At 44.7% G+C, this 12187-nt stretch overlaps 1 protein-coding gene across 1 annotated transcript in view; it reads left to right on the forward strand.

The window, feature by feature from the left end:
* LOC132386457 (NACHT, LRR and PYD domains-containing protein 3-like) overlaps positions 1-12187 on the forward strand; it is a 94553-nt gene that overhangs the window by 25497 nt on the left and 56869 nt on the right. The window contains exons 5-6 of the mRNA XM_059958748.1: positions 5085-5224; positions 7108-7259. Coding sequence (XP_059814731.1) covers positions 5085-5224; positions 7108-7259 — 292 coding nt within the window. The remainder of the gene's footprint in view (positions 1-5084; positions 5225-7107; positions 7260-12187) is intronic.

The following is a 12187-nucleotide window of genomic DNA, read 5'->3' on the forward strand; positions in this document are numbered from 1 at the left end:
ACCACAGCCGCAGTTTTCCCGGTGCAATACTTTGCTCTCCATTTCTGACAACAGATGGCGACAAACCGATCAAACGTAAAGCTGACGGTGAACCAGACAGAACAGTCTGTGGCTGCCTCTCCAAGGACAGCGATCACACTGCATACGGGGGTGATGTCCAGGAAAGTCCCGGGGAAGTAATAATAACTGACCCGCCACAATATCACCGCAAACACAGTGGTCAGTAGATCCGCCGTTGCCATGGCCACCAGGTAGCGAGTGGTGCAGGTGGATAGGCCGCACTTTCTCCGGGACAGAATCGCTATCGCCACTAAATTCACTGGGGGGAGGGAGGTGGGGGAGAAGGAAAGCAGAAAGATTGAATGAATTACTCTCTCTGGGTCTTTGTGCCGAGATAAGGTGAAAAGAGAGAAAAATCAAACTTTGCGGGCGCTCATTATTGGGGTTTAAAAAGGTGTAAATCGGATTTTGCAGTCGCCTCAAGCAGGGAGAAAGGTCACGGCACTCGGTACCGAAAGAGAAGCAGGATTTGGGAAGGAGGCATTGCCAATTAATCGCAAACGGCTCTTTTCGGCCGATATGTAAAGTTTGAATACCTTGGCAACTTTCACGGCCATTGTGATTCCCGCGATCCCATCATCTATCTTTTGTCTGGCTTGGCATATCACCCAGCCCCACTGTCTGACTTTGTCCATTTACAATGTTAAAAGTTCGAAGCAGATTTACTTCCTCTGTTCGCAGGCATTCATCTCCTCCTCGACTTTCAGTTTGCCACCCGTCCGTAGGGGCCCAGCCTGGCTCGCTGTTGTTAAATTCCGCAACTACCATTGGCCGCAGTTACTTTACACTATCTGATAGGATCGGATCTGGAAGTTCCCATTTTCTTTTTTTGTTTTGCATATTCTTCCTGACCTGCTCCAAATTACAGAAGCATTATTCCAAATGGATCGATGTCCATTGTTCCAGAGCGGAGTATCCCATGTATCCCACCGTCAGCCATCTAACAGACACCCCTGGGTTGGCTAACCCCCACTTCACTGATAATATGGCTTGGAGACAAACCCTTGTAAACAGAAACGCACACTGACACTATTTGAATTTTCGAAACTCACGATGTTCCGAGATCGAACACACAAGTGAATCTCACCTGGGTTTCGCTTACCGCGTTCCCTTCAAACTCGCAGTATTTTTTTCAAACAAATCCCTTAAATTTTAAATTAAAGCATCTTGAACTATTAATGCTGAAAAAAAAACAAGTAGTCCTTAAAGGTGCCGAGCGCGCTGGACTTTCGGAGTTTACTTCGACAGCGTGTTTCTAATGATAAATCAAAACAGCTTGCCATGGACCCACGATATATATCCATCGCCCCGATCTTACACTCTACATCTGTTTCAATCTTTTTTTTTGTTTTTTTTTCCCGCGCGCAATGAACAGCAAATGTTCGTTCGCGTCTGTTCTTACCAGGGGCACCAATAACGGCAACAATCAAGTAATATATCTTCCTCACGCGGTAAATAATTTCAAGCATGTTGAGTGAGACTCAGCCTGTATTCCAGCTGCCCGCGATCACGCTTCAGATACTCTGAGCTAATGAATCTCCACTGCCATTCATTTATACCCGCTCCAGAACGCTAAATATACTAGGCTGACGTGTTTTCCAACAGCTGGTGTAGAAAAAAGCAAGATTTTATTCAAATAAAATCCCAAATGTGATGAGGTATGGAGAGCTTCACAGGAAATTGCAAAATCTTACAGATGAAGAAATGACGATTGCAGAGGTGAGTGAATGTTGTTGTGAGACACTCTCAGGCTCGCCTCTCTGCTTCATGATTCTCATTGTTGATCTTGTCCATTCCCAGACTCCATAGACTTTGTCATCATAGACCAATTCGATACTGACACTGGGTTGCTCTGTTCCACTCTGGAAGTTGTCTCCGTTATAGATGTTACAATGAAAATATACAAAAGAATATGTTGTCTGTCCGTTCCTGTCATATAGTGAACAGCTATAAGCTGATATCGCATCCAGGCTTACGAGGCAGGGAACGCACGCAAACTGTTAATCACAATAATCATAACACGTACAAAAACTGGAAGAACTCAACAGATAAGGCAGCATCTATGGAGATGAATAAAAGGTCGAAGTTTCATGCAGTGACGCCTTCTTGAAATTAATTAACTCTTCGTCGAGCACCTCAGCTCCAACAACAAAAAGCCAAATTTCCCATTGGCCAACCATTTCAATTCTAATACCCATTCCCAGTCCGAAATGTCGGCCCATGCCACACGAGCCCACCCTCAGGTTATAGGAGTAACCTGCAAATATATTCTCTCTGTGGAACCTCCAATCTTATGACATGAACGCAGATATTTGAAACTTCCTGTGTTTACCCTCTCCCCCGTCCCTTTTCATTTCACCACTCTGGCCTCCTGCTCTTCTCCTCACCTGCCAGTCACCTCTCTCCGGTCCCCCGCTACTTCCCTTTCTCCCGTGATCCTCTCTGTCCTATCAGATTCCTTCTTCACCAGCTCTTTGCTTTTTCCCATTATCAGCCCCAGCCACATTTCGCTCCCTATCCAACGCAACTGGCTTCCCCTATCAGCTTCTGGCTTGTTTTCTTTCCAGCTACTCTCAACGTTCTTATTTTGACATCTTCCCCCTTTTTACTCCATCCCGAAACTGGGTCGCAGCCCGAAAAGTCAACTGTTTATTCATTTTGATGCATGCTGCCTGACCTGGTGAATTCCTCCAATATTTTGTGTCAGCATAACATTGATTGCCGACCATCACGTGGTAAAACAGGTACACGCAATGTTTGTACCGATATGAAGCAAATAATTCAATCGCCCTCAAATTGGTGTGACTGCTTAAACTGACAGATTATCTGCATTCATGACATTTGTATCAACAATGACAATTGTTTTGTAGATGCACTGAATTGGCAGCGCTGTTAACAGTGAGGTAGAAAGTCGTAAGAGCTTCCATTGTGAAGACTGATACAAAATTCGCATTCAGTTCCTTTGCCATCTCTCCGTCTCTCGTCACAATACCTCGAGTGTCATGTTCTATTAGTCCTCCCTCTACCCTCAATTCACTTTTCCTCTTTATATAGTTAAAAACGTTTTCTTCTTTTCTTTGATATTAGTCACCAGCTTCTTTTCATAATTCATCTTTTCCTTCCTAACGACATTTTTGGTTTCCTTCTACAAGTTTTAAAGGTTCCCAATTGACTATCTTCCACTGGATTTGGCTTCCTTGTATGCCCTCTCTTTTGCTTTTGTTTTATCTCTGAATTTACTTGTCAGCCACGATAGTGTCCTTCTTCCATTCGAAAATGTCTTATTTCGAATATATCTGACTTACACTTTCCTCATTTTTCGCGGAATCTCCACTGCTGTCCTTCCTGCTAGTGTCCCTTTCCAGTCCATCTCGGCCAGTTCCCCTCTCATGCCACTGAAATTTCATTTATTCCTCTGAAGTACCGACACATCGGCATTTAGTTTCTGCTTCTCAAATTTCACAGTGAACTCGATCTTACTGTGCTCACTGTGCCCTAATGGTTCCTTAACCTTAAGCTCTTTTATCACCTCCCCATCATTGCACAACACCCAATCCAGCACAGCCGAGCCTGTTTTGGGTCCAACAACAAGCTGTTCTAAAGAGCCATCTCTTAGACATTCTTTAGTTTCTCTCCCCTGAGGTCCAGTGATGGCCTGGTTTTTCCAAATCACTTTCATGTTAAAATCCCCAACGATTATCATGACATTGCCCTTCTGACTCGCCTTTTCTATCTCCTGCTGTAAGTTATATTCCACATCCCGGCTGCTGTTTGGAGGCTTGTATGGAACTGCCATTAGGGTACTTTTATCTTTGCCATTTCTTAACTCAACCCATTAAGATTCTAAACCTTCTGATCATGTGTCATTCCTTTCGTATACACAGAGCCACACCAAACATTCTGCCTACTAAACTATCTTGCCGATATCGTATATCCTGGGACTTTCATCTCCCAATGGCAGCCATCTTTTTTACAAGTTTCAGAGATGGCCACAACGACGTACTTGCCAATATGTAGTTGAATTTAAATATCATCCGTTTTATTTCTTATTCTGCGTGTATTCAACTGCAACACTTTCGGTCTATTATTTGTTGCTTTCTGTTTCAACTGCACCACGACTCCATCGCCCTATAACTCAACGCACTGGCTGTGATTATGCCTCATCTGCTGTCTTTCCTTTCTATCATTTCTGTTGCACGCTATCTGTGATTTATTTCTGTTTTCCCCTTCCTAATGCAGATCACTCCTGTTACCATCTACCTGCCAATTAACTTAAACCCTCCCTTACGTCTCTACTAATTGTGACCGCTAGGCTATTGGACCCCTTTGGGTTCTTTTCGTACAGGTTGTACCTCCCCTTGAAGATGTCCTAATGATCCAGGAACTCGAAGACCTGCCCCCTACACCAGTCTCAGCTACTCATTAATATGCCCGATCGTGCTATTCTTGCGCTCGTTAGCACGAGGACCAGGCAGCAGACTCGAGGTTTTCCACTTCCTACCCAATTCCTTGAATTCTTTCGTCAGGACCTCCTCCCTATTTCTACCTAGAGTATGTCATTAGTACCAGCGTGTACCAAGAATTCTGGCTGTTCACTCTCTCCCTTTAGAATACTCTGCAACCGATCCGAGACATCCCGTACCCTGGCACCTGGGAGGCAGCACACTATGCGGGTCTCTCTAATCAGGCTGACAGAACCTCCTGTCTGTTCCCCTCACTACAGATCCGCTATGAATGCCGCATTCCTCATTTTCCTCTTTTCCTTCTGCTCCACGGAACCAGACTCAGTGCCAGAGACCGGATCGCCGTCCTTTGTTAGGTCATCCCCCTCAACTGCATCCAAAACGAGATAACGGAGGGGGATGATCACAAGGGAGCTCTCGACTATGTGAGCTGTTTCCCTCTGTCCCCTAACCATCACCCACTTATCTAACTCCTGCGGCCTCGGGGTGACTAATTCCCTGTAGCTATTCTCCATCTCCTGTTTCCTCTTTTAAGTAAACTGTAGTCATCATCCCCAACAGGGTCTCTCAGGAGCTGCATCTCGGTGCACCTGGCGCTGATGTAGCCATAGGGGCCACTGGAAGATTCCCAGGATTCCCACCTGGAGCAAAAGTACTACCCTACCAGCATGCTCGCTATCCCTCAAAACGATCATGTCTGGGTATGTCTGTACCCTCTTCACGCTACGACTCTGATACTCCTTCTATGACGTCTGTTCCACGCACATCCTGCGGTTCTCCACACTAAGCATTCCCAGAGTCCTTTGCTGTCGCCAGTTTCAAAGGATCACTATTACAGACACGTCTGCCACCCTGCCGTCGGATCCGAGATGGAAATTAAACCCAATGAAACTATCTCATTTTAAAAATATACATTATTTCTATTTTTGCACTTTTTTATCTATTCAATACCCATATACTGTAAGTGATTTATTTATTGAATTTTATTTCACTTTTTCTTCTATATTATCTATTGCATTGAACTGCTGCTTCTAAGTTATCAAATTTCATGACACATGCCGGTGTTAATAAACCGGATTCTGATTCTGATATTTAATGGAATTTATGTTCGGCGGTGTTTGTATTTGACGTACCACAGACCACTTTTCCCTCACCACTTACGAAATTGCCTAATCATCAGTGATTTTAATCAGAGTTATTCACTGCTAGCTAATTCGCAGATGAAAACCGGACGCGAACTGTTGTCCCGGGTATCGTTGTGACTATATTAAGGATTCCAGAAGCAGCTAGAAATCTCAGTATGAACGGGTTGCAAATTCGATGTTCGTGCTGTGGATATGAGAATGCCAATCCAGAATATAAGTTGCAGTTGCTTTTGGATTTTTTTTTTGCCTCAACTTGGCCTGAAGGGAACTCCAAGGGCAGGATGTCTCGGGATTTGCATGTGACGGAGTGTCTCACACGGCACGGCTATTTCAAGGCCCTGCAGATGGTTAAGGGAAGAGGAGTTTTCACAGCTGTTTCACCTTTATTTGTCTTTTCCAGCTATAGTTCCCCCGGCCTCAACCTCGTGCCTTGTATATGCTGAATTTCAAGCGTGGACGTTATCAGGTTTTATCCAATGCGTAGTCAGTTAATAACAGCCGAATCTTGTCCGTTATTGGTTAAAACAAGATAAATAAATAACAATAATAAAGTGTAACATTAACAGAGCAGGTAATTAGCATGTAAACAAATAGGTGCAAGTCCATAAGGAGGGAGATTGTGTGGCGAAGATTTAATCTGATTGGACTATGGAACAACTTAGTTCTCTTAACAGAAGTGACAGAATTTACTGAACCTGGTGCCGGGGCTTTCATGGTTCTGTGGACTGTGACAGTGGTCAGCTGGTTAAGAAACGGTTACTGGTATTTTCTTTTCTGAAAGTATTGTACAATGATATTTACTCCATTTCTTTGTTTGCCTTCTGTATATTATTTGTCCTTATCTTTCGCGATTCCAATGAACTTATTTAATTGCATCTTCACCCCTGTAATCCCATTCCTGTTGGTTCTCCTGACGAATGGATTAACCGCCGGACACGTTTTAGTCACCAGCAGAGGGCGGAGGAGACTCCGGTGTGCTGACAAGGGACAGGGTGTCAGGGGCTCGGAGATGGAGAATCCCTCGTGCAACGAGATGCATAATCAACGTAAGAAATGCAAGATTACTCTTACGACAGAAAGCTGAAGAGTCAAAAGAAGGCACGATGATGCCGTAGCAGACAATCTGAAGAAGATTCCTCGGGGTGCTGCTGATATGTTAAGAGCTACGGGATTGCAAGAGACTGACTTGGTCCTCTGGGAGGACAGAATGGTAAACCGTGTGTGCGGCCAGAGAGATGCATTCAACGTGCATCTGTATTTACTTGGGAGACGGAGAGAGAGTCTACAGAGGTAAGGCAAAACGGCATCGTCCATGGACTATGAAAATTACAGAGGAGTGTTTGCTGCCTTGATTACGGGGATAAACTAGAGACCGTCCTCTGCTGTTTTCATCGATATTAGCGATCTGAATGATAATGTGGTTAAACGCATCTGGACAGTTTCGGATGACGCCAGACGTAGAAGTGCGTTCGGCGGCGGGAATACGACAGCGGCTTGCAGCGGAACGTGGGCCAGCTGGCAAAATGACGTCACAGATCAGAAGCAAGCTGCCGGTACACAGGCCAAAGTTCCGAGTACACGGGACGGGATGGTAAGCTGATTCATAACAGAGACAACGGGTTAACTAACCAGAGATCAGAAATAATTATCAGAACTTTACTTTTTCACAGCTTAATTCCCCAAGGATATTCTAACAAGGAGGATATGTTCTGAAGACTTTTCAAGCTGCCTCTTCTCTCTGACCCACGCGCTGATCTTTCGTAACCATGGTAACACACAAAATGCTGGAGGAACCCAGCAGGACCGGTAACTTCTTTGGAATGGAGAAATAAGTCGAGCTTTCGGGCCAAGACCCTTCAGTGGAACTGGAAAGGAAGGGTAAAGAGCGCAGACCATGGATGCGGGTGGTTGTTCTGTGAAACTCGGAGCTCAGGGTCTCTGTGAAAGCATCGGCTGGACCCCACATTCCTCGGAACAGGGAACGGCCTTTCTGCTGGAATCAAATCCGACCGGTTCGACAATTCACTGTCATTCAGGTGTGAAATCATTCACTTTTATAATGTATTTGACCATTTCTGCTGCGGGGAAGACTGATAGAACCATTAATGTGTATTTAAGAAATTTACCTAGGGTCTCGAACCCGCAACAATACCCGTTACAGGGCTGCGAGTTTCCAGCATTTTATATTCCCCTCGGACTCGCATCAGCTGCAATTACTGTACAAGTATTTTCAGGATTCCTTCAAAGAATCAGTCCGTGGCATTCCGAACCGCAACATTAACTTGGCTATGTTCCCCAGTTACGGCTGCCAGTAATTTTTAAATGTTTCCTGTAACCGCGAGGGTGAGGGGGAGGGAGAGGCTGATGGAAAGGAGGAGAGTGCGGGTTGAAAGGGTGAACAGGCGGAGGAGGGGCAGGATAAGTGTGTGAAAGTTGGAGAGGGGGAAGATGAAATTGCGTCAGGAGCAGGAAGAGTGGGAGAGAGTTAAAGAGATAGGAGACATGGAGAGGGCGAGAGAGAGGGGGACGACAGAGAAAGGGGACTGGAACCGCTGGAGGAAAAGGGGAGAGAACGGAAGGGATAGATAGAGGGCGGAGATAGTTTGAGAGAAAGGGTGTGAGGCAACGGGAGAGGGTAAGTGAGAGGGGTAGCAAACGCGGCTGGGGGAGAAGAGAGTTTGAGAGAGGGTGAGTTACATGTAAGGAAGGGGGAATAGGATAGGAGAGAAAGGTGGGGAAAAGGGGAGAAGGGGAGAGTGGTGAGGGTTCAGCAGAATGGGAGAGACGATGATGGAGAGGGGTGCGCGGAGGGTTGATTGAGAGAGAGGAAGTGGTGTGCACGAGGAGGCGAGTGGGAGGGGTGAGAGAAAAGTATAGTGATTAAGATGGACGAGAGACCGGGAAGCACAGGAGAGAGGAATGAGTGAGGTGGGCGGAAAGGACAGCGGGGTGTGGAGGGTTACTCTTTGCATCTCATGATCACAATACCACCAGACTCAAAGGAAATATGAAAAGAGGTATCTGCATGGGTTGAGATTAAAATTTGGAAAGGACAATTTTGATAGTATCAGAAATGAACTGGCCACTATGGAATGGGACTGGCTGTTTTCTGGCAAAGGCGTTCTAATAATCGGGAGACCTTCAAAGGTGAAATTTTGAGAGTATGAAGTCAGTATGTGCCTGTCAGAATAAAAGGCAAGGATAACTGGTTTAGTGATCCTTGTTTTGTTGAGAAATGTTGAGGCTCTGGTTACGAGATAAAAGGAGTTCCATTGTAGGTAAAGGCAAGTCGGTAATCATTGAATATACGAAGTGCAAGGTAACACTTAGAAATAAATCAAGTGTGCTAAATTAATGCTTTGGGTGAAGGCCGGTACTAACGGGTTATACAGATTAGAACAAAAGCATTGCAAGGAATAACATTGGTCCTCTGAAAGATCAGAACAGCAAACCATATATGGAGCCAAAGGAGATGGGGAGATGACGAGATGGAGGAGATGGATATTCTGCTCCTGAACTTACTGAGGAGATGGATACAGAGTCTCTATAAGTACTGAGGTCCTGGATCCTCTGTGGATTAGAGAGGATACTCTGTTTCAGAAAGGGTCAACAAGTCTGTGAGAATGTTTTAGGCAGGTGAGTCTGATATCAACAGTGGGAAAGATATTGGGAGCTATTCTAAGGGATACAATATATAAATTATCTGACAGACATTGACTGATTATGGATAATCAACATGGAGTCGAACGTGGTTGGTCTTGTCTCAGCAACCTTATAGATATTTTTGCTGGTGTTACCACGAAAGTTGATGAAGACAAGGCAGTGGATATAGTCTTCATGGTCTTCAGAAGGGAATTGCCAAGGTCTGGCATAGGAGGATAGTCAGGAAGGTTCAGACACTCGGCTTTCAATAAACTGGATAAGACATTGTCCTAGTGGGTGAAACCAGAAACCAGAAAGGAGATAGATACCTCTCTGACTGGAGGCCTGTGACTAGTGAAATGCTGCAGAGATCAGTGCTGGCTCCGTTGTTCTTTGTCATCTAAAACAACAATCTACATGATAATGTGGTCAACTGGATCAGAAAATTTGCAGAGAACGCTAAGATTAGGGGTATGGTTGATAGCGAGGAAGGCTATCATGACTTGCAGAGGGAATTGGACTAGCTGCAAAAATGGGCTTAAAAACGTCAAAGGCAATTTAACGCTGACAAGTGCGAGGTGTTACACTTCGGTAGGAACAGCCAGGGTAGGACTGAAACAGTGAACGATAGGGTACTGAGGAGAGTGGAAGAACGAAGGGATCTGGGGTGACAGGTCCGTAATTCATTGAAAGTAACGTGACAGTTAGATAGGGTCGTAAAGAAAACATTATCAAACATTCGTCTTCATAAATCTATGTATTGAGTACAGGAGATGGGATGTTATGTTGAACTTGTATAAGACTTTGGAATACAGTGTGAAGGATTGGTCACCGACCTGCAGTAAAGATGTCATTAAGGTTGTAGGATACTGAAAAATTGTAGATTTTGAGACAGATAGGGTAAGTGTAAGCAATATTTTTCCACTGATGGTGAGTGGGACTACAACCAAAGGTCATGGGTGAAGAGTGAAAGATGAAAAGTTTAAGAGGAGCATGAGTGGAAACTTCTTCACTCAGAGGGTCGTGGAATGAGCGGCCAGCAAGAGTAGTGCATGAAAGCAGTATGTCACTGTTTAACTGATCGTTTGGATGGCTGGGGTATGGTGGGTTATGGCCCCGGCGCGGGTCGATGAGATTAATCATTTGGATGGTAGGGGTATGGTGGGTTATGGCCCCGGCGCAGGTCGATGTAATTAATCATTTGGATGGTAGGGGTATGGTGGACTATGGCCCCGGCGCAGGTCGATGGGATTAATCATTTGGATGGCTGGGGTATGGTGGGCTATGGCCCCGGCGCAGGTCGATGGGATTAATCATTTGGATGGTAGGGGTATGGTGGTTTATGGCCCCTGAGCGGGTCGATAAGGTAAATATTTCGGATGGTAGGGGTATGAAGGACTATTGCCCCAACGCAGGCCAATGAGATTAGGCAGTTTAAATTCCTCACCGAAGGACCTGTTCCTGTGCTGTAATTAACTATGTCTCCATTACTCCTCGATCTCCGATCCATAATACAGACAACGGGCTGATTAAATGATGGTCCAAAATAAATATCAGAAGTTGAATTATTCACAGATAATCCTCCCCCCAAATAAAATCCAACAGCATGGATGTGTTTTGAAGTAGATTCTCACTGCCTCGCTCACTGTAATAAAAAGATTACAAGGGACAATACAGTTCCTCTGAAAAATCAGATCTCTAATCCATAAATGGAGCCAAAGGAGATGGGGGAGATGACGAGATGGAAGAGATGGATTTTCTGCATCTGAATTTACTCGGGAGATGGATAGAGAGTCTGTATAAGTACTGACGTGCTGGATCCTCTGTGGATTAGACAGTAGGTGTTTGCTGTCTTCAAGCAAATTGGGGAGGATAAATCCCCCGGGACTGACAAGGCCCCTCCTCGGGATGTGGGAGACAAGGACAGAAATTACAAGGGGCCTGGAATAGATAATTAAATCATCCTAAACAACGGGTGGGGTGGTTCAGGGCTATTCCTAGCCAATGCTATTCCTCTGTTTCAGAAAGGGTCTAAAACTCTGTGAGAATGTAATAGGCAGGTAAGTCTGATATCAGTAGTGTGAAAGATATAGGAAGCTATTCTAAGGGATAACACATGTATGAATTATTTGATAGACATTGACTGATTATGGATAGTCAGCATGGCGTCGTACGTAATTGGTCTTGTCTCAGCAATCTTATAGATATTTTTGAGGATGTTACCACGAAAGTTGATGAAGACAAGTCAGTGGATATAGTCTTCATGGACATTAGAAGGGAATCACCAAGGTCTCGCATGGGAGGATAGTCAAGAAGGTTCAGACACTCGACATTCAATAAACTGGATAAGTCATTGTCCTCGTGGGTAAAACCAGAAACCAGAAAGTAGATTGTTATCTCTCTGACTGGAAACCTATGACTACTGAAATGCTGCAGAGATCAGCGCTGGCTCGGTTGTTCTTTGTCATCGAAAACAACAATCAACATGATAATGTTAACTGGATCAGCAAATTTGTAGAGAACGCCAAGATTATGGGTGTAGTGGATAGTGAGGAATGTTATCATGACTCTCAGCGGGAAATGGACCAGTTGCAAAAGTGGGCTAACAAACGTCAAAGGTAATATAAGGCGGACAAGTGCGAGGTGTTACACTTCGGTAGGAACAGCCAGGGTACGACTTTAGCAGTGAAGGGTAGGCTACTGAGGAATGTGGAAGAACGAAGGGATCTGGGTTGACAGGTCCGTAATTCATTGAAAGTAACGTGACAGTTAGATAGGGTCATAAAGAAAACATTATCAAACATCCGTCTTCATAAATCTATGTATTGAGTACAGGAGATGGGATGTTATGTTGAACTTGTATCAGACTTTGGAGTA

Source organism: Hypanus sabinus, unplaced genomic scaffold (genome assembly GCF_030144855.1).
Source record: "Hypanus sabinus isolate sHypSab1 unplaced genomic scaffold, sHypSab1.hap1 scaffold_117, whole genome shotgun sequence".
NCBI classification, from domain to species: domain Eukaryota; kingdom Metazoa; phylum Chordata; class Chondrichthyes; order Myliobatiformes; family Dasyatidae; genus Hypanus; species Hypanus sabinus.